Source organism: Hyperolius riggenbachi, chromosome 12 (assembly GCF_040937935.1).
Source record: "Hyperolius riggenbachi isolate aHypRig1 chromosome 12, aHypRig1.pri, whole genome shotgun sequence".
In the NCBI taxonomy this organism is placed as follows: Eukaryota; Metazoa; Chordata; class Amphibia; order Anura; family Hyperoliidae; genus Hyperolius; species Hyperolius riggenbachi.
The window spans coordinates 205,101,698-205,128,106 of record NC_090657.1 but is presented as its reverse complement, the minus strand read 5'-3'; the positions used below and the strand labels follow the sequence as shown (position 1 = coordinate 205,128,106).

Sequence of the window (26,409 nt, the reverse complement as noted above, 5' to 3'; positions counted from 1 at the left end):
GATTTACCCAAAAGTGTAAAATGAACCTCCCCCTATCCAACCCCCCTCTGTCTGCGCAACTTTAAGCTTCCCCTGGCATCTGGTGTCACCCAGAGCATCGGCACCACGTGGCACGGCACATGACATCACACATGCCTCAGTGTCAGCCAATACCGGAGGAGTCCAGAAGTCGCACCGGCAGATAGGTGAGACTTTAAATCACTGCACGGTCACGGGGAGGAGGAGACACACTTTACACTTAGTGGGACATCAGCCAGGGGTCTGTAGGATCCATAGTTTGACGCAATATCAAATGCAGATACCGCCGTGTACCCAGTCGAGCCCTTGTGACCAAGATTTTCCAGCATGCGGCATCAATGATTTTGACTGATTTCAGCAGGAAATCGATCCAAAGGTCAATCGGGCGGCCATGTTGCAGCAGCGATTTTCTTCCAATCGCAGCAGATGCAATGCACGCTGTGTCTGTCCATGTAGTGATGATGTCCGTTGTAAAGGGCATGGCGTAGATACTAAGTTATCTATGACATGTCTGTGTTCCTTGCAGAAGCCAGAAAAGTCATGAAGCATTTTTTTCTAAAGTAAACCTTAAAGTGGATCCGAGGTGAACTTTTACTCATTGCATAATTGTGTTCCTTTCATATTGTTTATAGGGCATTCCTCAAGCCAAATACTTTTTTGTTTTTGTTTTAATACTCTAATTCCCTATAAACTAAATAAACCACGCCCACAGGGTTTCAGAGAGCCTTAGCAGTAGCAAGGGCTCATGGGAGCTCAGTCTGGGCAGGAGGAGGAGGAGGTGTTACTAGCCATTGATTTCAGAGACAGAGGGGAGGAGGAAGGAGGGGGGGATTAGGTCTGAGTGCTGATGGTGCAGATAAGCCTGCCTCTGTGTAATGTTTACAAACAACATGGCTGCTGTCATTGTATCACAGGAAGAAATATTCATTTTCTATCAAATCTGTTTGCAGCTGGATTTGCTGTGTAAACTATCTAAACTTTAGATAACATATATGGACAAGTTACTTGTTATAATTCGTTTTTCATCTCGGATTCGCTTTAAGTTAAATAAAAGTGGCCAGTTGTTCCTCTCTGTTCTATTTAGCCGCTGCACTCCTCCAATAGGCTACTGCACATGCGTGGCCCTGGCCATGCGCCTACTCGATTGTGCTCCCGTGGAATGCACAGTAGCAATTTTTACAAACTACACATGCAGAACACTCCCATCCACGGTGGCGTTATGGTTAGGACAAGGCGTAGGACCGCAAATGGAGGTTTCAGAAGGAGGACTGGATTAGTCAGATTGGATTAGTTGCATGCTTGTTTCAGGTGTGTGATTCAGCCACTACTGCAGCCAAAGATATCAGCACGCTAACGATGACCCCACAAGCCCAGAATTTACATAGTTACTTCAAAGTTCAGCAATGACATCACACAGAGCCTTTCCAGTGTGTTGTGTTCAGTAGTCACAAGTGCAGAATCTACCAGCTCTCTATACAAAAAGTGGCTTTCCGCTGTGTCTCCAGACAGGCAGAGACAGGAACAAACGGTTCACAACAGTCTAGATAATCTTATGCAGAAATGCAAATAGAACAGTGCTATCTACAGGATGTATGAACACAGCACAGTTGGCTTCCTCCTGTATCACAGCAGTGGTGCGACTTCCCACAGTATATTTTGGCAGGGGGTGTGGCACACATGCCACTTATCCCCTCCCTTTTCTATTGTGGTTGGATGTGGTACCACTCTCTCCCATTCCGCTAGGTAGTGATTGGGTGGTTAAGCTACAGCACAGTATGGCTGGGAGTGTGGCACTAAGGGATAGAAAGTGTGACTTTCTCGGATTCACTGTAGGGGATTGTGGGAGGACCTGGGACTCCATGTCAAGCAGCCATCTTTCCATTCTTTAACATAGGGAGGTGTGGCCCAGGGGAGTTAGGTGGAGTTTAGATACCCAAATAATAGTGCAGCTGTGACAAGTAGCAGTGTGATCTTCTCAGAAAGGCATCAAGAGACAGTCAATTATTTGTGAACACTGCAAAAATCTGCACAATTTTTTTTCTTTTTCATGCTAAAAACAATGCAAGAAAATTAGTCTGCATTCCTTTTCTCCACATGAAGATGTGATTTGGGGAGATAGAAAGCACTTCTGTACGGTGTATACGATATTACCGTGTATGTCTGAGGAAACACGCCATTTTGCACCGCAGACGAGATCTTCCAGGCTGGACTCTTTCTTACAGATTTATAAATGAAAAGCTGAGGATGAAGGCTGCAACACCCAAATAAAGAATAAGGAAGCAGGCCGAGGCGGGTGATAGATGACCGGAGTGCCCGGGAGCGGAGCATCCGCCGCCTCTCTCCTATCTATAGAAGACGCAGGGAATAGGGCGCAGGAGCCATTCCATTAATCCAGGTTATTCTGCAGTCGGATGAAGTGTCACCCGGTAAATACATCAAATAGAGAGTAATGTGATGGAGCGGAGCCGCGTCCCCAGCGCCATTCATCATCTCTCTGAGGAAGATCCTCCCCAAACCGCCTGCTGCAGGTTCCGTATAACCCAGACACAAACCTGCTCTGACCACCTACACAACCTACAGGGGAGCTCCAAATAGAGATTCCTGCACACCCTCACCCCTACCTCTGCCTAAAGGGACACTTAAAGGATACCCGAGGGACTTGTGACATGATGAGATAGACATGTGGATGTATAGTTCTTAAGACACTTATAACTATGCTCTGTTCCTTTTTTTCTTTTTCTGCCTGAAAAAGATAAAATATCAGGTATGCAAGTGACAATTTTTGTCCAGGTCGGGACCAGATCAGACTAAAGCATAACCCTCAATGATAAGTAATTACACAAAAAGTGAGATCAGCGCATCACCAAGTCGCCTCCGAATGGCCTTCGATCAGAGATGCGCTGAGCCCCCCCAGAGACTGCAAACGCACCTTGAACCCAAACAGAGGCTCTGCATATACACCAAAAGCAAAGCTGTTAAGTGGGAGCGGCTGACCAAAAATGAATTAAATTAGTACATAGCAAGAAAATGAACAGCGCTACTTAAAAACAGATGAGTGCCTACCTGCAAAAGAGTGCACAGGCTATGCATATGTAGGATTTAGTTAGTGTTAGGTCCCCTCCCATGGAGGATTGACTTCTTCGCAGTGGGAGGGACGAGTACTTAACAAGTTGCATGCAAGCTGTTACAGGAAACCAACATCCTCCAGTGGTAGACAGGTCATGTGTATGCTCAGTGTGTATTTTATCCCATAAGTGGGGGCTTGCACTCTTTTGCAGGTAGGCACTCATCTGTTTTTAAGTAGTGCTGTTCATTTCCTTGCTATGTACAGATAAGTAATTACAGCCATAAAACACTTCCATAGCTTCTGAGAGCAGGAAAGAGATAAAAAGGTCAATAATTCATAAATTTGGGCTCTGCCATACTTCAATGAATGTGTCATTGAGCAGAGACAATGAAATAGTAAAAACTTAAAACTAGATTTAAATAGAATACAAACTGTGGGATATCTTAAAAGTCATTTTAGGAGAAGGAAGACAGATACAATTATTTTTATCATCAGTTTAGTTTCACCTCGGATGTCCTATAAGTAAAAAAGTAAAATCATTTTAACTTACCTGAGGCTTCTTGCAGCCCTCTGGCGTCCTGCTGTGCTCACGACACCGATCCGAGTCCCTGTGGCCAGCAGCGGCGTCCCCTGCAAAGCTGGCCTGTCGCCGCCAGTTGTCGGCCTGAGTTGCATGCACTCTGATTGCCCTCCCGCAACCAGGAGTGCTCTGCACAGTAGCAAGTTTCACGTACTGCGTATGCGCAGAATGCTTCCAACCCGTGACCGGCCAGCTTAGTGGGGATCGCTGCTGCTGGCCAGAGGGACTTTGACTGGCATCATGAGCACAGGTAGACTCCAGGGGGCTGCAAGAAGCCCCAGGTAAGTTAATATCATTTTTTATGTTAACTCAAGATTCTCTTTAACAGCTTACAAATCACGCACTGAGCAAGATAAAATAACACATAATCACGCAACAGTCCAGGAACAACTACTACATTCACACATCTGAGAAGGGGGCGTGTGCTGGACGACCTCTGTGCTTGCTGGGGGCAAGTGGTCTGGTATACAGGAAGTGCCTGCTATTTCATATTGCTTAATAAATGACTTCAAAGCTTTATGTACATCATTTTTTTTATTTTTTTTTTACTAAAAAGTGTTTAGTGTGAGTATGTGGCGGAATACAAATTTTTAAAGAACAAAGTCATTCAGGCTAAGTGTGATTAATATAATGTGGAAGCAGCTGAGTCCATCAGGAAAATCCACCTCCCCTGTACACACTAGGAACCATGACTTAAGCTAAACCAACTTGTCATAATTCTTCTTCCTTTTATTGCATATTAAAGGACACATGAATTGAGAAGGCTATGGAGGCTGCCATATTTATTTCCTTATAAACAATGCAAATTACCTGGCATTCCTGCTGACTCCTCTCCCTCTTATACTTTTAGTCATAGACCCTGAACAAGCATGCCGATAAGATGTTTGAATTAAAGTGTACCTGAGATGTCCAAATCAAATGATTTTATACTTGGTGGGGGGGGAGGGTCTGGGGGCGCGGATGCGCAGAAGAGCCGACTGGCGCGACTGAGTAGGATTGCCGGTACCAATACCATGTGATCGGAGGCACTAGGGTGGACCGCGAGGGACGCATCCTTGCTCATGGGGCTGCAGGAAGCCCCGGGTGAGTATAAAATCTTTTGATTTGGACATCTCAGGTTTACTTTAATCTTTATCTCGGCATCATACAACAATCTTAAGTAATAAAACCCTAACTGTCCCTGCGTCCTCCTCCTGTCCCTGTGTCCCGTGTGTTTTGGCTACTGCGCATGTGTAAGCCGTTTGGACAGGAGGAGGACGGGGACAGGGGGTGCGGGCAGGCAGGTGCAAGAATGCGCACTGACATGTGGCGGTGAGAGAGACCTAGAGCCCGTTTTTAAACGGGCTTAGGTCTACTAGTTATATAGAATAAATGTACCAATATGTTCAGATACTAGTGTCCCTTACGGGGTTATCCACTGGACAGTGCAGTGGTTAACCAGATATAAGGGACATTATTCCAAATCAGAGTTAGGACTGGAACCCACTAGAGCGATTTTATGAGTGTTTAGGCAGCGATTTCCCTAAACGCTTAGCTAATGTTAATGGATGGGCCAAATTCCACTGGAGCGATTGCGATTACCAAATCGCAAAACGCAGGACATGCAGCATTTTTGGCATTAGCGATTAGCGTTTCTGCAATGTAAAGTATATAATCGCTGGTGTAATCGCTCATCAAAACCTGCACAGAGCGATTTTGCTTGCGTTTTGAAGTTACTGCACACTGTAACAAAATTAAAAATAATTGAAATGACCAATCAGAATTAAAACGCTAATCGCTACACAACCGCTGGCAAATTTTATACACTTTTTAAAATCGCTCCTGAAAATACTCATGAAATCGCTTGTAAACCGCTCATACAAAATGCTAGCGGTTGCGATTAGCGATAGCGTTTTGTAGTGGGTTTCAGGCCTTTACCCACATTGGGAACAAACTGTTATTGTTGTTAAAATTGTAGAAATATGCTGTTGTACTGGCTATGTGTAAATATTGCTCTTTTGATATGTATGGTTTTAATATGTTGTAATAAATTGTCATTTTAACTGGTTATCGGATGAATTGACTCAATACTTACCCATATTTATTCTGGACTAACAAAATAAACGAGGTCTCCCTTGAAAGTCCCTAAGAGCCCTAAAAAAAATTAGCATGTAACAAGGGACAAAGGGGCATCCTACATAGCTTGATACCTTTATAATAGAAATACCAATTTGGTCACCAACATTGGGGCAATTTGTTTCAGGTTTACTTTAAGTTTGACTGCAGTTGCCGCATGCTTGCTTCAGGTGTGAGATTCAGACACTACTGATGCATGAAACATCTGCAGGGCTGAAAGGCAACTGGTATGGTTTAAAAGTATGGCAGCCTCCATATATCCATATACCGCTCATCACTTCAGTTGTCTTTTAACGGACACTTGACCTGCATGCTTGCCACCCAGGTTAGCAACCGATCTGCTACCCAATGAGCATCTTCCAGCTGCAAGGAACTCCTTTAAAGGACATGCCTGGAAGTCCTGTGATCTCTTTGGCTGTAGTAGTGTCTGAATCACACACCTGAAACAAGCAAGCAGCTTGCAACTAGATTAAGGCCTGGAACCCACTAGGAATCGCTGCAATGCTTTAATATCCCCACAGCGCTGTGTACAGCAATTCCTAGGGCGCTTACAATCAATTACCAATTACCCAATGCTTGGAAGTGCTGTACCATAAGCTCTACAGCGATTCCTATTGTGATTCACGGTTTGTTTGTTTTTTCATTAAAACTTTATTATACTTACCAGATGTCCTTCTTCTGTCCGTAGCTCCGCCCCCCTAAAGGAAGAGCTCATAGGTGCTTCTTTAGTATTCTCTAGGACCAATCAGAGAAACACCTCTGACCCCCTTCCTTTAGGGGGCGGGGCTACAGACAGAAGAAGGAAATACAGAGATCCAGTAAGTATAATAAAGATTTTTTTTTAAACCAGAGCTAGCAGTATATTAAAAAAAAGGGGGGACAGGTGCTGCCAAAGCAAATCAAAACCAACATCATGTAGATTTTTTTTTTTGATTGATTTTATCAATTGTAAGTGATCCTAAAGTTATCCTTACAGAACACAGTTAGGAGTTGGTCAACACAATGGTGTAGCAATAGGGGTTGCAGAGAGGGTGACCGCACCATGGCCCTGGAACTAAAGGCTCATACACACATCAGACCATAGTCTTTGGAAAATGAAAGATCACAGACCAATTTTACCCCCTTCCATGTAGCATGAGAGCCATACTCTACAGTCTATTCTATGGAGCTGAACTCCCCATCAGACAGAAATCTTTGAAAAATGATGCACACAAAGATGCTGTAGACATTCAAAAGATCAGTATCTGCAAAAGATCCGTTCCTGCAAAATGCATTCATAGTCTAGGATATCTGCCGATCATCATACACACCTTGTTTAACAGACATTCATCTGCAGATCAGATCCACCAGGATGGATTTTCAGATCTGCAGATGAATGTCAGTTAAACAAGGTGTGTATGATGATCTGCAGATCTCATAGACTATCATTGCAATTTGCAGGAACGGATCTTTTGCAGGAACAGATCTTTTGCAGATACTGATCTTTTGTGTCTGTACAGCATCTGTGTGTGCAGCATCTTGCAAAGATTTTTTTCTGATGGGGAGTTCAGCTCCATAGAATAGACTGTGTAGGTATGGCTCTCATACTACATGGAAGGGGGTAAAATTGGTCTGTGATCTTTCATTTTCAAAAGACTATGGTCTGATGTGTGTATGTGGCCTAAGGTGCCCACACAGGGCCCACCTCCACTCGCTGCATTGCCTCTTATTGCTGCTGTAGTGGTAATGGTTACCTCTATATGTGCTTTGTGTAGTGGTAGAAAAAAAGAAAATCCCTCTGCACCTCCAGCTGTGCACATTATCAGTAACCAGCCAAAGACATTTCATTATTCAAATCCTGCAGGTCCTCTTAATTATTAAAATAATGGTAATTATTATTTGTCTTCATTTAACAGCAGCATCTAAAAACATGCAGGTCAGTAATTTAGAGGATAGACAAATATTTTACAACGGTACAGAAGTGTTCTTTTTATTAAATAAATGATTTATTTATACAAATCTGTAAATAGGATCCCCCAATAAAATGGAGAAGTGAGGAAAAAAAGGAACGACAGAAGAATATGGCCCCCAAAGAGAGACGGAGCCTCTGAGGTACTCTGAGCTATACTCACAACGATAAACATAATGTGTGCAGACAGCACATATGCCAAGTTCACCGGGTATGAGCAGTCTGTGAAGCGTAACATGCTTAATACATACAATATGCTACTGCTACTACTACACTTCATACATGCAACCAGGGCCGGTGCTAGACTTTTTGATGCCTGAGGCAAACTTGTGAGGATGCCCCACACCCCCCATTTGGAATGATCACACAGCACCTGACAATTTACTCTGCTACATTTAATGTTCTCACATGACATGCTGCAGCTCAACACAATAGCACACTGGCTGGCTGTGAGTCTGTGACAAACACTCTGCTCACCCACAGCCACTCCATTCCTCCTCAGGAAGGTACACACAGTACAAAAATGCTGCACCTGAAATCTCTGTGCCTGATGCTAATGTTTCACCTTGCTTCATGGGAGAACCAGCCCTGCATGCAACACTCACATGGTCTGTTGTGCAATGAGGCCCTGTTGTCACAGCAGCAGAATCGCAGCGGTTTCCCGCATGAGATTTTACATACAGAAACGCAGCCAATTGAAACAGGCAGCATCCGGATGTCATGCTGGAGAAAAATGAATGCCGCACAATGCATCCGCATCCCCCAGCAACAGCGATTCAGATGCGAATCCGTATCAGCACGGGTGCAGCATCGATTTTCACATCCGATTCCCTGCAAATTCGATCACTTCGATTGAATCGGATGGAAATCAATTCCTTTAAATGCTCAATCAATCACATTTTTATTGATTTTAACCCAATATCAGTCACCAAGTTTCTAATGGACAGGATGGAAAATGTGGGTCGAGGCAGGAGTGGCAGTAGATCAATAGCCCATAGCGTTGCATTGCATCTATGGGTGGCCATACATCTAACAACGTGGCTGTACAATCCACCAATCGATTCGATCATTTTATTGATTCGAGAATCGAGTGTGTTCCAGCATTGGATCAGGGAGGATAGCTGCTCAATTTTTGCATTCAGAGCATGGAGGCACAATATTGTTCAGATCGATGAGCGAAGGTGAATCGCATAGGATATTGCTTGTAGTGTGTGGGCCACTAGTCAATTAACTTTCAATAAAACCACACTGAAGTTGATCGTCCAATAAAGGTGATCGCTTTAATAATGGAAGCAAAATCGCTAGATGTATGGCTGCCTGTGCAACGCTGCTGTTCCATCGATTTCCTCTGCTGCAATCTATTAAAAACCAATATACTGTGTGTGGTAGGAATCGGTTCCTTCTGAATTGATTACTTTCAGAAAGGAATAATTTGTTTTGAAATAGTGGGGCGAAATCTATACGAGTGACCATACATACCTCGATTTTTAGCATTGATACCTGATCGATTCGATCACCATGATTGAATCTGGCAGATATCAATGTCACAACATGGTCACCCAATCAATCTAATTTTCAGCCCGAAAGGTTCATTCAGGCATGCTGGAAAATCTCGGTCGTCAGAGCGCGATCAGGTACATGGCGGCAACGGCTGTGATTTCCCCCCGGGCCGGTGTTCCCCCAAGTCTATGGGCCTGATTCACAAAGCGGTGCAAAGTGTTTGCACGCCAGTGAAAAGCCCTTTATCACGCCTAAACTCAGTTTAGGCATGATAAGAAGAAACTTGCGCAAATTTTCTGCGCGCAAAACGCAATCGCGCGGTGCACGGTGCAGTGCGCGCAATGCGCCCATTAAACCCTATGGGCGCTGCGTGCGGAGTTGCGCGATTGCGCGCGCGGGACTTTGCGCGCGATAAAGAGCACAAAACGGTGCTAACTCAGCGGTGCAAAGCTTATCACGCCTAAAGTCTTTTAGGCGTGATAACTGAGTTATCACCGCTTTGTGAATCAGGCCCTATTTGTCCATCCGGGGCCTGTGGTGAGTGCTGAAGGCTTCCCTGACACGCTGGTGCCACTCCTTGCCTCCTCCGGAGCCCATCATCTTTTATAATTGTCGCCGTGAGCGCCTGGACCACATGACACCAGGGTATGTAGTGGAGTCAGTACATGCGCCTGTGTCATGTGGTACAGGGCACTTACAACTAAAAAAAGATTATGGGCCTAGCAGGAAGCCGGGACTCACACTGGTGTGACAGGGGGATCTTCAACACTCACGACAGGCAAGGGGGCTGGACACAAACACTTGGGGGGAGGGGGTGGCCCAGCAGATGGTGGCTGTGCGAAGACAATTTCCAATAGATTTTATGCTGAAATCTGTCTGCAGTGTGTGGGCAGGAATTAGATCCTTCTCTGATCAGATTCAATGAAAGAGGGTTCTATCTGATAGAAGACCGCCAGGTGTATGTGGACTGTCTGCACATCTCAAGTTTAACTATGTTTTGCGAATAAAGCTCATAAAAGCAATGGCTGAGTGTGTGAGCTAGCCCTTATCACACACATAACAGCCATTGTATTTATTGGACCCCTAGGAGGGGGAGAGGGAGATAAGCACGTCACAAGGAAATATACATATGTTATAACAGACAGACATTTGGCACATGGACAGGAATAGTGCAAAGAAAACCCATTATCTCACTGCGTTAAAGACCCTGGACAGGTACCGTTTTGTTTTTTTCTGAAATAAGCAGATTATTTCAAATGAAAGGTTCTTTGAAAAAAATGTTTTTGCAAAATAAAAAAAAGGAACCCTCTACTCCATTTCATGACATCCTTATGCCTGCTCATTCCCAGTTATTCTGAACCACCCCCTCCCTAAGGTGGCCATACACTATACAAACTGAATGGCAATACAATCTTAATGCAATCTTATCCAAGTGTATATAGTACAAAGATATGCAGGCTGGTTGCACTTTGAAAATGTTGCACTACATAGATGTGGTAAAATTGGACAAGATTGCAAAATTAGGGATGGCAAGGCTTATGAGAACTCATGGAGAAGCATACGATCAGTTTGATCAGATGATTGATTTGTAAGGCTCTGATTTGCTGGTTATGATCATACGGTAAAAGCCAGAAAGTCATTTAATCACAGCAAATCAGAACCTTCCAAATCTATCAGCGGCATGATTCCCCATGAGTTCTCCTAAGTATGGTTATCCCTATGCACAATCAGCAACGTGTTTTGCATGGCTTTGTTCACATGTTAATCACTCTAAGCTGAGGCAGCCAGCCCTAGCGAGAAGCTAATGTGTGTACAGTGATCCCACTTCATTGCCAAGAGATTTGAAAGTGCTGTGTCTTAGCCGAGAGCATCGTTTTAGTTCTTACCCATCCTTTTACTTTTCAAAAACTTTACCCTTTTTTAACCTTAGATGCATAACTGATTTAAAGGGACACTGAGCAGTAGACAAAAATGAAATTGGTACTTACCTCGGGCTTCCTCCAGCCCACCGTAGGCAGCAGGACCTCCTGGCTCCTCTCCCAGTCCCCTCTGATGACTTAATTACCGGCAACACCTGGGCCGAGTGTCGACCCACCACTTCCTGAACGGTGACACTCCGCATCATCACTGCGGCCGGCATGAAAGTCCTGCGCATGTCATGCACGGTTCTGAACTGCGGATGCACAAGACTGTCACGCCGGCCGCCGTGATGACTCGTAGTGTCACCTTTCAGGACGTGTTGGGTCGACACTCGGCCCGGGTGTAGCCGGTAATGAAGACGCCAGCGGGACCAGGAGAGAAGCCAGGAGGATGCCTGGGGACCTTGCAGCCTACGGTGGGCTGGCGGAAGCCCCAGGTAAGTACTGGTTTTTATTTTTATCTAATGTTCAGGGTCCCTTTAAAATAACGTTCTTTTTTTTATAAAGACATAAAAAAGACAAAACAGCATAAAGTTTAGCATTTTTTTTAAAACTCTCTTACTAATATAAAAATGAAATCCTACGTTCCCGATACCACTGAAATGACCAAAAAAGGGCCCAAATAATATTTGAACGAAAGAGTCCACACTACGTCCCGCTATGCCGTTCCCAAGTTACAGCAACAAACTCAACCTATACTATGTCTCTACAGGGCGGATGTGTAGCCAATAATCGCATCCAATAGGATGGCGTGCATCAGACACTTCAATATGGCAGTACAGCTACGGTAGAGCCGCCCCCTAGATGTTTCCCCCTGAATCCGATGACTCAGGTGGCTTCATGGCACTGGATATGGTATTGCTCTGGCTGAGTCCGGCACATTGTGAACTAAGCCTCAAAATGAGATTTACCATTTGTCGGTTGTTGGTTGATTGCTGTTGGTTCTGGTTAGTTGCAGCTAGTAGCTGTACTAACAGCAGAAGGTTCTCAATGTTCCAGTTCAAAGCTAAATACATTTCCATAGAATGAACATAACATTTGCATCAACTTGAAAACAACAGCAAATAGGGCCTAGATTCCTTATAGCAAACCTGTGGGAAACTTTGGGCAAAAATGTATATACTTCCCTTAGTAGACAGAAGCCACTGGATCCTTCAGAAGCTTCCTCAAGCCCTCTCCACCGCAACATAACAGCGCTGGGATGGTGGTACCCGCTGAAGCTTGCAACTGCGCTCCCGTATGAGAAAAAGTATGACCACACTGCACAGGAGAGCCCACGCCTGCACTGTAGCATGGAGCTACTGGTCAGGCCAGGCGGAAAAAGCTCTGTGCTATTGCGCAGGTGCAAGCCATCTGTGCCTTCGCAGTGTGGCCATGCTCTCTCAACAAGGGCTTGTTAATGAGCATCGGGGGGTCCCAGCACTGGAAAGGTGAGGTGGAGGGGGACGAGATTTCTCTGAAGATCCAGAGGCTTCCTTTCACTGAGGTAGATTACCCAAAGTGGGCACTTTTTCTCCCTTCAGGTACACTTTAACCACAAACCTTTAGCCAGCAGCCATCCCCGCCTAAATAATATCCAACCCCGAAAGCAGCAAAGAGGGGCTCAGTAAAGGTGGCAGTAAAGGTGTGCAAAAGTTTGATTGGTTCGCACAGCTCATAAAATGACAGCTGTCCAGCTTCATAATCAAGACAGACCCTAAATTTATTTGAGGAAAACTGGTGGAGCGTTTTGTTGACTTTACCATTGTGTATCACTGAATACTGGTTAGAATGCATTTTGCACAAACACCAGGACTTGTCATTGTCCCCGATATAGGACTGATCCCCTCTTTTGTCTATGCTATGGTAGGCCACACCTATCCTGAAGTCAGAAACCTCACTGGTCTCCACCTCCCATGAGTGCCGCCCAGAAGAAAAACTTCTGGTGCTGAGAACCTGATTGCACTGGAACCTCACTGGATTATCTGGGCGATTCTGGTACCCTGCTGATAAAGACAAGGTATTTAAGTCCGAGGATACACGAACATTGCAAGCTGCGGTATTGACATTGAATTTTATATCCGTCTCCTCACTCCACGCAGTGTCTGAGATCAGACCTTGATAGAGATCTTCTACACTATCGTTCTCCACTTCCGCAGTACCCCAGAAGTATGGTTCCTGGTCTAGCAAGATGGTTAGGGCATCCGTCACTGTGCACAGCTCAGAAGCCTGCTGGATCTTCATGGAAAGCTCGCCCTTCTTTATCTCCATGTCACAGATAAGATTACGGATTATCTGTACTGTCTTCTCATCTGCAATGGCCCACTGTAGGTCCTCCAGCCTCTGAAGTCTTGTCTCAGTCTCTGCTCTCTTGGAGGTAAGGTTATCCAGAACTTTCCTCAATTTCACTTTCCTCGTCTCCGAAGCCTCTTCCAGCGATCCCACCTGATGTCCCTGGTGCTCCCCATCCAGCCTGCAGGACACACAGATACAGAGAGAGTCCTGCTTGCAGTAGTACTTAAAGATTTCATTGTGTGTGGGACATTTTCTGCTACCCACAGAAGTGGTGGGGTCGGTGAGGACGTGCTCTGGTGACTTGCTGTGGATAATGAGGTGATCATCACACAATGAGGCTTCACAGTGGAGACAGGATTTCACGGCAGGTACGGCAGAGTGAATACAATAGGTGCAGAAGGTCTCAGCCACCTCCTTCCTCTGCAGGGACTTGAAGTGAAGCACCACATTGCAGAGAGTGATGTTCTTCTGCAGGTCAGCACGATGGTGAAAGGTAGCCCTGCATTCTGGGCAGTTGTAGCCTGCATAATCCTGCTCCTGTGAGTCCAGGTAGTGGTCAATGCAGGCCCGGCAGAAGTTGTGTCCACATTTCAGAGTAACAGGGTCTGTGTACATCTCCAGGCAGATGGAGCAGTTCAGCTCGTCTCTCACGTCCGCAGAGGCCATGGCTGAGCCCCAGGCAACCAGGAGTGAAACTGAAAGTCTTTCTCCCAGACAGCAAGCCCTTGTTTGTCTTCACTGCAGAGTGATGTCAAGCCGACCAATCAGGCAGCTGCTGTGTCATTCCAGGAAGTGCTCAGGGAAACAGGCTGGACTATTGAAAGAGTTAATTATTCATCTGCATTAACTACTTCCTCCAATTCTAACTGGTAATTGACACCTGCATTCCCTGCAGTCACTTAGCCTCTGATTTCTTCTGCCTTGGATAATTACAGCTTCTGTTCTTTCAGCCCCTTAGTTCTCACTTTCTTTCAAGAATACAGTCTGAAGAGGGTATATTAGTGGGGAACCTTACTCTTTTTCTCTTGCGTTAGCCAGTAAATGGTATCATCCTGATTCAAAACTTCGTTCTTTCCTTTCCAAATTCAGCAGAACTTCTGACGAAGGGAAGAACACTGAAGCTGCAATGTAGGTGGCGTCATAGGTGTCATATTTATAACAACCCAGGAAATGATGACAAGTTAAGACCTCACTCTCTTAAAGTAATACTCTACATTTTTTTAAGCGCCCTAAAAGCGCTGGTGAAATGATACCCTATGAGACTCTTCACAACTGAGCGGTTCAATTCCGATCCGCTCACCAAAGCGCTGCCTGTGCCATTTTTGGGGCAATTTGCCTATAATAGAAGGTACAGGGAAATCGCAAAGCGCTTGAAAAAAAAAAAACGATTTGTATAGCAACTTCCCCAGTGCTTTCATGAATAAATACATTGTATTTATTTATTTACGGGTGAAAAAGTTCACTTCCTGACTAACGTCAGGAAGTAGATCCAAGCAAAGCAGGCACCGCCTTCAGTAATTTAGTACTTAGCGGCTACAGCCATTTTTATCCATGACTTGTCATTTTTAATGACCTTTTCAATAAAGAGCTACTAAATTACTGAAGGTGGTGCCTGCTTCGCTTGGATCTGCATCATATGATCATTGGTACAGTGAACTTAAAGCTACGGCACCCCCATATACTCTTGCATGGGTGCTCCTCCACTTCTGTTGTTTTTGCTGTAACGTCAGGAAGTGAAAAAACAGAATCGCTCTGCAAAAGCGCTTAGAAAAGTGCTTTATAGAAATAAAATCGCAGCGTGCAGGTAAGCGTCGGGAGGCGCTAAAAAAATTGCGAAAAAAAATTGAAAACCGCTGGCGTCGGCGATTTTAGATGTGAACAAAGCCTTAAAGTTTTTCGTTTTTTTATTTTTTGTGGTAAAATGTAAAAAGTCTTAGGACAGTTGCTGCCTTAATGAATGTATATATCAGTTCAAATACATGACCTTTTTTATTTGTAGCCAGCATCTGAATGACCGCATGCATTTTTCTGATGTTGTTGACTATGAACATGGGCGTGCGCAGGGCCTGCTCACTCTACTGGCACACTGACAGCAGAGCTCCGTATCCCGGCCTGCTCACCCTCCTGTCCCACTAACAGCAGAGCTCGGTATCTCGGCCTGCTCACTCTGCTGTCACACTGACAGTACAGCTCCGTATCTCAGCCTGCTCACTCTCTTGCTATACTGACAGCAGACCTCCGTATCTCAGCCTGCTCCCTCTGCTGTCACACTGACAGCAGAGCTCCGTATCTCAGCCTGCTCCTTCTGCTGTCACACTGACAGCAGACCTCCGTATATCAGCCTGCTCCCTCTGCTGTCAAACTGACAGCAGAGCTCTGTATTTCAGCTTGCTCCCTCTGCTGTCACACTGACAGCACAGCTCCGTATCTCAGCCTGCTCACTCTCATGTCACACTGACAGCAGAGCTCAGTATCTCGGCCTGCTCACTCTTGCTTTCACACTGACAGCAGATCTCCGTATCTCGGCCTGCTCACCCTCCTGTCACACTGACAGGAGAGCTCCGTATCTCGGCCTGCTCACTCTTGCTTTCACACTGACAGCACAGCTCATGGAACTGTGAACTTTGAATATCTTGAAGATTCATATTTTTATGCTGTAAATATGATTTTTGAAAAATACAAATTTATATAAAAATCCAAACTGAGTGCGTTGAGATTATTCCAAGGGAAAGCATCATCTATAACTTTTTCTGTTGTAGAGGGAAGGAACTCCACTTTACCCAATATTTTTGATCGCAACGCTGTAAAAGTTATACCTTTTACTAAGTTATTGATCTTACAGAGGTAGATACCGCAAGGTATTCCAACAGATGTAGATGTATTCTATGGAAACCTTTCTATTGCAAAATTGGAATGCACATTTTTAAATAGCACAACAGAGGAGCTGTCTAAATGGCCATGGAGGGCCAGGAAGGGGATAGCAAAAACACAAGCATATAATGGAGGACTGAAACTAAAAGTGGAAGGGATGTAAAAAAACACACAAAGGAAGTGTGCTTTGTATTAGGTAGTCAGAGATATTCTCCCAAGTATGGGTGGCCATTGGGGATCTTTTGTTATATTACACTCAGTTCAGTTTAAGCTTAAATGTTGTTGTATAGACAAGACAAATAACATTCATATTGCGCTTTTCTCCTGGGGGACTCAAAGGATCAGAGTTGCAGCCACTAGGGCATGTTCAGTAGGCAGTACCAGTGTTAGGGAGTCTAGCCCAAGGACTCCTCACTGACTAGGTGATGGCTTACTTAACAGGAAGAGCCAAGATTCGAAACCAGGTCGCCTGTGTCAGAGTTATAGCCAAAGACCTGTTCTCAAAATCCAAGATAATGTATATCCACCTTTTTGCAGAAGACAAAGCCACATGGTTAAGAAAAAAAGAAGAAGAATGTAGACAATGCAAGAATGCTCATTACAATAATACACAGTGCCACCTTGTGGCTCTTTTGGTATATTACATTTGGTTTTGCATTTATTTGGTAAGTGGGTTGGCCCCCCTTTTTGGACTCCATGGGCCTGCTCGCTAATCCATGCTTTACTCAAGTGTTCCCCAACCCTGTCCTCAAGGCCCACCAACAGTGCATGTTTTGTGGAAATCAACAGAGGTTGTTAATCAGCTCTGCTGAGACACTAATTACCTCACCTGTGTATGTTTGTGGTTTCCTGCAAAACATGTACTGTTGATGGGCCTTGAGGACAGGGTTGGGGAAACTATGCTTTACATAACAGCGCTCGCTGCTATGTAGGAGTGTGCCTTCCGTTAGTTGCGCTCAGTGCTTCCTTAGCAACATGCGCAACGTTTAATGCGGGAGGTCCTGTGAAGTATTGCTACCGCAATAACATGTTGATTGTCATAGTAGCCGCTGTTAGTGAAGTATCGCGGTGGCAGAACCACCCACATTGAAAGTTAAGCGCGTTGCTAAGGAAGCAATGCACATAACTAAAGGGAGGCATGCTCCTACATAGCAGTGAGCACTGCTTTGTAAAGCGTAAATTAGCGAGAACTACTGCACATTAAGCGCAACTTAATGAATCAGGCCACTTGAGCTGTAAAATTATGACCTCCATAAAAATGGCAGTATCATCCACTGTTAAAAGTATCATCTCAGAACAGGAAAAAGGTCACAAATCCCGGTACAGCTCTGTCCCCGAGAGCCGCATCAGTATTCATCAGCGCCACCTTCGTGTTTACAGCCAAGGCCGTGCAGCGTTTCTTTAGCGGAGTAATCTACCATTCTGAGAACCGTGGAAAGAATCACTGCCGGTTTTGCAAATTGGAATTTTCTCGCTCGGCTTGCATCAATCTTTGCTTTATTTTCATTTTCCATTATTTCACAAGTAGCAGCAGATGGTGAGAGTAGAATATGATCAGGAAGGAGAGGTGATTGGAAACATGGGTCTCGACAGGCGTGAACTTTAGGACAAGGCTGGAGATTAGAAAATGTAATATTGTCTCCAGATACCTGAACCTGACCATCCCTTGTTTCATCTCCGCATTGACCTCTACCAGAACCTAGCTACCTTCTTAGCTCTCTGCCTCAGTGTAACTAATCTTGGTAGTGCTGCTCAACCTCAACCTCTGCCTGAACCTAACTATTCTTGTTAGCTCTCTGCCTCAACCCAACTACCCTCGTTAGCTCTCTGCCTCAGCCTAACTAGCATTATTAGCTTTTCAGCCTTGGCTTCTGCCAGAACCCGACTATCCTTAGCTCTCTGCCTTATCCTAACTGCCCTTGGTAGCTCTCTGCTTCAGTCTCCTCCTGAAACTATCCTTGTTAGCTTTTTGCCTCAACCTCTGCTTGAATCTATCTACTATTGTTAGCTCTCTGGCTCAACTTCTGCCTAAACCTAACTACCCTTGTTAACTGTCTGCCTCAACCTCTTCCTAAACTTATTCTTATTTAATGTCTGCCCCGACTTCTACCTGAACCTGACCTTCCTTTTTGTCTCTAACTTTCACCAGCTTGACCATCTTTTTCTGCTCCCTGCCTCAACCTCTGTCTAAATCTGACCATTGTTGCTCGCTCCCTTCCTCAATCTCTGCTTGAACCTTACCACCTTTATTTGCTCCTCGTCGTCCTCTCTGGATATGACCACTCCTGTTTGCTCCCTGCATAAACCCGACCACCCGTTCCTGTTTCCTGCCTCAACCTCTGTTTGAACCGGACCATCCTTGCCTGTCACCATACCCGATCTCTTCCTGGATTTGGCCCCAGTCCTCACTTCTCTGTTTAAACCTCTCCCTATCTACAGGCACCTTCCCCTCAGACTCCAAGCAGGCCACTGTACTACCCCTGCTCAATAAACTCTGATTTGACCCCTCACTACCCTCCAACTACCGCCCTGTCTCCCTCCTCCCCTTTGCCTCAAAAGTCCTTGAACATCTGGTTCACAAATGCCTGACCCCTTACCTCAATGCCAACTCCTTGCTAGACCCACTGCAGTCTGGATTTCCGCCTGCTCACTCACCCGAAACAGCTCTCACCAAAGTGGTTAATGACTTCGCCTTAGCTAAAGCTGAAGGCAAAAACTCCATTCTCTTCCTCTTTGACCTTTCAGCAGCTTTTGACACAGTGGACCAATTCCTACTCCTCTAGTCCCTCCAGTCCATAGGCATTCATGACCTCACCCTGGCTCTCATCCTACCCCTCCAACCACTCCTTCACGTCCTCCTTCAATCCCCCAAGGCTCGGTCCTTGCCCCCTACTGTTCTCCCTATACACATCCTCCATTGGCAAGGTTACCTCCTTCATGGGTTTTAACTATCATCTGTATGCAGATGACACCCAGATCTACCTCCACATCCCTGACCTATCCAAAACTACCATGGAAAAGGTCTCATTCTGCCTATCAGCCATCTCCTCCTGGATGTCTGCTAGGGTCCTAAAACTAAACCTGGACAAAACATAATTTATGATCTTCCCACCTCGGCCATCCCTGACCCTCCCAGGTGTGAATGTCACTGTTAACCAAAGTACCATTCGCCCTACCTCTCAAGCCCGCTGTCTGGGTGTTACCCTGGGCTCCGCACTCTCCTTCAACCCCCACATCCAAAACCTCACAAAGTCCTGCAACTTCCACCTCTGTAACATCTGCAAGATCCACCCTTTCCTGACCTCTGTCACCACCAAACTCCTCATCCATGCCCTCATAATTTCCTACCTTGACTACTGCAATGCCCTTCTGTCCGGTCTCCCTATGACCCGAATTGCGCCGCTGCAGTCCGTCATGAATGCACCAGCCAGAATTATCCACTCCTCCCATCGCTCCACCATGGCAGCTCCCCTCCACTGGCTTTCTATCCAGTCCAGAACCAGATTCAAGATACTGTGTCTGGCCTACAAATCTGTCCACAAAACCTGCCCAACCCACATTTCCGATCTTACTCAGAGGCACACACCTAGCCGCTCACTCTGTTCCTCCAATGAACTTCGCCTGACTGCCCCCCGCATCACCCAATCCCATACACGCCTCCAGGATTTCTCAAGAGCTGTTCCAACACTATGGAACTCCCTACCTCCCCCTATTAGAGTTTACTTAAAACTCACCTTTTCACTCTGGGCTACCCCCCTCACTGGTGCTCTAAACCTGTAGCTTAACTCTGGGTCCCCTACCTTTCGTGTCCCTACCTCTACCTCTAGATTGTAAGCCTTTGGCAGGGTCCTCCTCCTTGTGTCTCCTACCCGTTCACGCACCTCCATTACTGTAAACCCATCCTATGGATGTGAGTGAACTCGACTTGCCTAATCTCCATGCTCCCATCCAGTGACTAAGCATTACCTGGTACTCATACTGTGCTGCGTAATCTGGTTTGCAAGTATTCCTGTTTTGTCTTATTGCTTTATGTCACCCCTAAATATTCTCTGTAGCCTTAACTAATGTACAGCACTGCGTAATATGTTGGCAGTTTATGAATACAATAAATAAATAAAAACCTTATATACTCGCATATTAGCCGACCCACATATAAGTCGAGGTACCCACTTTTCCTTCAGAAACCAGAAAAAAGTGAATGACTCGCGTATAAGCCCCCTCCACAGTAGCCAGATGTGCCCCTAGTACAAGTCAGCCTTCCTCCCCACAGCCAGATGTGCCCTAAGGATGATACAGCTGTGTCTCAAGGCCCCACTAAATGGCATCATAGATATGAGACACAGAGATTGCCACACAGGAAGAATCCCGATTATTGCACCGCTGACACATTTCTTGCACGCTCTGCTCCACAAGCCAGGGGACACAGGTAGTCCTGAACAGCGCACTCTGCACACGATGTTGCAGGGGGTGGGGGCACACACACTGCAGGGAGCCAGTAACAAAACCTACCAGTAACAAACCCTGCTACACCATCGGTTCTGCTCCACTGACTCGCATATAATGCAGAGGGGGTAACTTTTCAGCATATTTTTTGTGCTGAAAAATTAGGCTTATATGTAAGTATATACATCAATCCATGGTTCTCCAGTCTTAATTATGTAAATCGGGCCCCAGATGTTTTTGGTAGGAAGTCTCTAAAGTTTACAACTTGATAAGAAGGACAGTTCTTTCTAGTGTTTACAATCAGCCGATAAAAGCACAACTTCGGTTGATAAAACAGTCAGGTTTCCTAATTTCTCAGTCATGGTTCAGGAGGGATTTCAGCGGGAAGTACACAGCTGTTCTTGACATCAAACATCTGTCCATGTTTGGAAGCCTTGCTAAGATACAATCAGTAGTAAAACCCCAAACAATTGCATGCAGCAGTCTGGTTGTAATCTGTACAAAACTGCATGAAAAAGTACCAATGGTTTCAACCACAGCAGTGTACCACAGACCATATTCTCACCCACAGCTGCTGTTGCAGGAATGCACCAACTGCTCAGGCAATGTCAGTATACTAAAGATAGTCATACATATAGCGATGATGGGCAGATTTGAACAAGAGTCAAATCTGATTAGAGAGAGATCTGTCATCTGCCCATACACCGCAGTACAATTCCAGATCAATTTCATGCTAAAATTGATCAGGAATCGGCCTTGTGATGGTGCATCCGACCGCCACGCCGCCCTGCTGCTTTCCCACTAATGTTAAATGTCCCCCCCTGGTGCCCAGTGCATGTTATATATTACCTGCCCGCAACCTCCGCTTGTCCTCCGCTGCTCCGAGCGCACTCTGTTCTTCATACACACGCACCACACGGTTGCCTAGTAACGTGGCTGCGTGTATGACGTCTGACGTTGGGGCACGTGGGTATGGAGGGCACCAGTCTAGGGACAATTAACATTGGGGGGACAGCGCCGGGGGTTTCGTCGTGTTCATAATAATCGAATCGGATGGTTGATCGGCCGCCTAGTCGCCTGATGTATGGCTACCTTAAGTATGTCTCACACTCAAGCCACTTTATCTACACAAAGCACATAATGTACAATACACCATTTACACTATTACTGTACATTTATGTAAATTATGGATTTAACCTATTTTGGTTCCTGGACGTAGAAACTACGTCCAGGAACCATGCCCGCTACCGCGCGCTCCCGCGGCCGATCGCGCACGTGCACGCGCACTCCCGGCCGCGGATTCGGTAGCCACGGAATCAGTGTATCGGGCTATGGTGCTCGACCACTGATTCCTCTCCCCCGCTGAAAAAGTGACAGCTTCTCTCGGAAGCTTCGCCTTTTCTGGCTGTTCCCTCCCCGATGCGTCACTCTAAGCGTGTGTTACGCTTAGAGTGACGTCATGTAAACAAACTCATGGCCAAAAAGAACAGGAGGACAGCCAGGCATCTGGTATTGTTTAAAATGAAATAAATATGGCAGCCTCCATATTCTTCGCTTCACTTGTCCTATAAGGTAAATCAACATATACCCTCTCAACAGGCATTTGACTAGAGACAGAGTTTGACAGATTCCCAGAAGTTTTGCTGTTGAGAACATCTTAATGGCAGAAACTTTTAAAATGTTTCGATATTACAAATGTTTTTCTTTTATGATGCCCAAGCCACTGACAGGGAACCTTTTCTATGCATTTTGCCGTTCCTTAAAGCCAGACTGATATTCTACCAAAGTGGGTGTGCCATGTGACTTGTGGTCACATGATGTGGTAGATGGGCCAGCATCTGGGCAGAAGGTTGAGCCTAGCTGTTGATAATTACGGTCTGGCTCTAAAGGTGGCCACTAATGATACAATTAGCCAAATGATTCTTCGTATGAACGATCGTAAATGATCGTTTAGGACCACTAATGGACAAATCTCCAAACGATTCCAATCAGCTTAATGAAATTGATCCGAATTTCGGTTCCATCTTGTTGGATTGGTTAGATTTTCGTCCATTAGTGTTCCCAAACGATCATTTACAACCGTTTATGAGAAGAATCGTTACAATCGATTGTTTGGCAAATTGCATCAATAGTGGCAATCTTAAGTAATAGCCGCATGAATGTTAGCACTGTGCTGTTTATTCGCACTGCACCCAGACTATGTGCACCCACCCTCTTATTCACCTGCTCACCCACCTACTGTACCTGCTTTCCCTCTTATGTACCTATATAGCCACCTACCTGACAGCTTGTTCTTCTGGGTGTTACTATCCACAATAAGTTTCTGCAGGTCCTCAATTCTGGAATTCGCTTCTGACAGTAAATCTTCCAGCTTTCTGATCTGAGCATCGCTGCCAGCCTGGGGACAGAAAACAGAGTATATCAGCTAACACACAATAATGTAGTGCCAATATATTCCTCCGTCCTGTGCAGAGATCAGTGATCCACTCGGCACCAGAGGAGCTTACACTCTAATGTGCCCTCCACTGTCACCCACGATTATACATTATGCAGCTCTTATATACTCCACAGTGCTGTACAGAGATGTTTCCTTGATTTATAAACTCCTTTCGCCTTTTGGACGTTGCAATTACGTCCAAAAGGCTGCTGCTGCTCTGTTGCGTGCTACGGCGCACACGCTCCCGCTCGTTAGCCCGGAGATCAATGAGTGGGAATACAGTTCCCATTCATTGATCTAACTCCCGGTTAGAAAGACCAACAGCTTCTTTCAGAAGCCGCAATCTTTCCAAAGAAAAAAAAAAGTTTCCTGTCCTCCCTTCACTTCCTGTAATCGGGAGAGATTGCTTGCAGGACTAAAAAAAAAAAAATTTTCACTGAGGTCATCTTGTGGCCAAATAGTAAAACTACATCTACATCCTTTTTTTTTTTTTTTTTTTTTAATAAATACAATTTATTACATTTAAAATTAATGGTTTACCCCCCACACTACAAAAAATACCCAAATAAATGTTTTAATTTAAAAAAAAAATGACAATACAAAACCAAAAAAAAACCAAAACATAAATAGTTACCTAAGGGTCTGAATTTTTTTAATATGTATGTGAAGAGGAAATATTACTATTTTTTTTAAAAAGCTTGTAAATCGTGATGGACGCAAAACTGTAAAAATGCACCTTTATTTCCAAATAAAATATTAACGCCATAGATTGTGATAGGGATGGTCGGAAATGCCAATTTCCAATTCCGCGGTAATTCCGCATTCCGCCATTGCCAAATACCGATTCCGCTTTCCGCTACCAATTTCCGCATTCCAATGCGGAATTTCCGCCGGAAATCGCGGAAATTCCGCCCGACTTTAACATTGATTTTCTCAAAAACTATAAGGTCCTTTTGAAAACTTTTTTTTGCATCTTGTTCAGAAGATTCTGTTTAATAAACCCTAAAAATGTGGTGTTTCTAGGACGTACGGTGGCTTTGCTATTAACCGTTAAAGTCGGCAGATTTTTCCTGTAATGTAAATGCAGAAAATAGGCAGAAGCAGATTTTCTGCATTTACATTACAGTAAAAATCCGCCGACTTTAGCGGTTAATAGCAAAGCCCACGTAAGTCCTAGAAACACCAAATTTTTAGGGGTTATTAAACTGCATCTTGTGAACAAGATGCAAAATAAAGTTTTCAAAAAGACCTTATAGTTTTTGAGAAAATCAATGTTAAAGTCGGGCAGAATTTCCGCGATTTCCGGCGGAAATCCGCCTAACGCACTTGCATTACCGATTTCCGCATTCCGATACGGAAATGCAATTTCCGATCGGAATTTCGGAAATTGCATTTCCGCGGAACCCCATTGCAAGTACCCCTTCCCCCTCCCTCCTTGAGCAACCCTAACGAGCTGGGGTTTTTTGCACCAGGTTCGAACTTAGATCTGCAGGTTTTTAATGATCTAATGGCACTGCTTCAAGAAACGGATCAAGGTATAGCAGATGAGTCAGTTATCTCTACTGCTGAAGATCCGCAAGTGCCATTCATCCCCTGCAAATCCACTAGAGATTTTCCCCCAACTCCTGGGTCAGAAATTGATTGGTTCGATAAATTTGTTCAAAAAGATCTGAAAGCCCTGATTTACCCCAAGGGGACGCAGAACCTCTCTAAACAAGAGATTCTAGCTCTCAAATGGCTAAGTTCGAATAGCCAGATTGTGGTAAAAAAGGCGGACAAAGGGGGTAACCTTGTGATATTGTCACGGGAGGGATACCTACGAGAGGCTTTGAGGCAACTCGAGGGATCAGAGGGGTTCTACGAAAAGTTGCGTGGAGATCCCACACAGCAATATAAAAAACTCCTGACTACCCTCCTACGCAGGGGAGTCGAGGCTGGGTGGATAACACGCAAACTAGGTGAGGGCCTCATTCCTGATTTCCCTAAAAAACCTGTGTGGTATTTCCTCCCCAAGGTACACAAGAGTTTGGAAAACCCCCCAGGACGGCCAATCGTGTCAGCTAGAGGCTCCGTGACAGAGCCATTGTCCAAATACGTAGACTATCTGTTGAGACCATTCTTGGAGGTGGTCCCTTCACATCTAGCTGACACTTTGGCTGTTTTGAGATTGTTGCCAACAGTCCAATGGGACAGTAACTATAGCCTGGTCTCTATTGATGTAGAGAGTCTGTACACCAGGATCCCTCAGGAAAAGGGGGTCCAGGTGATTGAAACCTTCCTCATTGAACAGGGGAGGGATGAGCAATGGGCGGCATTCATGGGCGAGTGTTTAAAGTTTATACTCGCACATAACGCTTTTATGTTCAACAATCAATGGTACAGACAGTCCTCTGGTGTGGCGATGGGGACATCGGTAGCCCCAACTTTTGCCAATCTCTTTCTGGCACATTGGGAAGCCAGCTATGTCCACTCTGCTGCGAATCCCTACCGACATGCCATTGGACTATGGCGACGTTACATGGACGATGTATTTATGATCTGGACTGGAGGCAGGGATCTGTTTTTTGAATTTGTTATCTGGTTGAACACTAACGATCTGGACATGAGATTTACAGGAGTTTGGGGAGGATTGAACTTGGAATTTCTAGATTTGGAAATTTTTGTGGAGGGAGGAAGGTTGTTATCTAAGGGCCACCGCAAATCTACAGCAACCAACTCCTTGCTATCTTATTCCAGTTACCATCCACGACATGTGTTGAATGGAATACCGTACAGTCAGTTCTTGAGACTGAAACGGAACAACAGTAAGCAGGAGGACTTCCTGGAGCAAAGCAAGGAGTTGGCCAAGAGATTTGTACAGCGGGGCTACCCTGTTCCCCTCTTGATAGAGGCATTTAATAGGGCAAATGCGAAAGGGAGAGGAGATCTACTAAAGAAAAGGAAGAAGAAGAGGATTGTAAACCCAATGGGGGACCCCCAGGAATCAAAAAGCAAGGTTCCCTTCATTTTTAATTACTCACCAATGGCCACTAAAATCAAAGAGACAGTGAATAAACACTGGAACGATCTTAGAAGTAGGTCAGCCCTGGGGACAAAACTGAGCGATCGACCTCTGGTGACATTTCGTAGAGCACGTACGATTGGAGATTGGATAGTAAACAGTGAGTTTACAACAAAAAGGGAGGCCGATTGGTTGACAGCGATGAGACCTGTAGGAAATTACCGTTGCCTAAACTG

General features: G+C 45.1%; 2 protein-coding genes across 2 annotated transcripts in view; both read right to left on the bottom strand.

The window, feature by feature from the left end:
* LOC137541031 (myosin-16-like) overlaps positions 1 to 26,409 on the bottom strand; it is a 284,543-nt gene that overhangs the window by 104,902 nt on the left and 153,232 nt on the right. The window contains exon 10 of the mRNA XM_068262177.1: positions 23,016 to 23,133. Coding sequence (XP_068118278.1) covers positions 23,016 to 23,133 — 118 coding nt within the window. The remainder of the gene's footprint in view (positions 1 to 23,015; positions 23,134 to 26,409) is intronic.
* LOC137540831 (E3 ubiquitin/ISG15 ligase TRIM25-like) lies at positions 11,625 to 14,150 on the bottom strand. The gene has a single exon (XM_068261998.1). The coding sequence runs from the start codon at positions 14,085 to 14,087 to the stop codon at positions 12,678 to 12,680; it is 1,410 nt and encodes a 469-aa protein (XP_068118099.1). The 5' UTR covers positions 14,088 to 14,150; the 3' UTR covers positions 11,625 to 12,677.

Bases quoted from the DNA above. Each gene is read 5' to 3' on its own strand.
- LOC137540831 (XM_068261998.1), bottom strand. From the start codon at position 14,087: ATGGCCTCTGCGGACGTGAGAGACGAGCTGAACTGCTCCATCTGCCTG.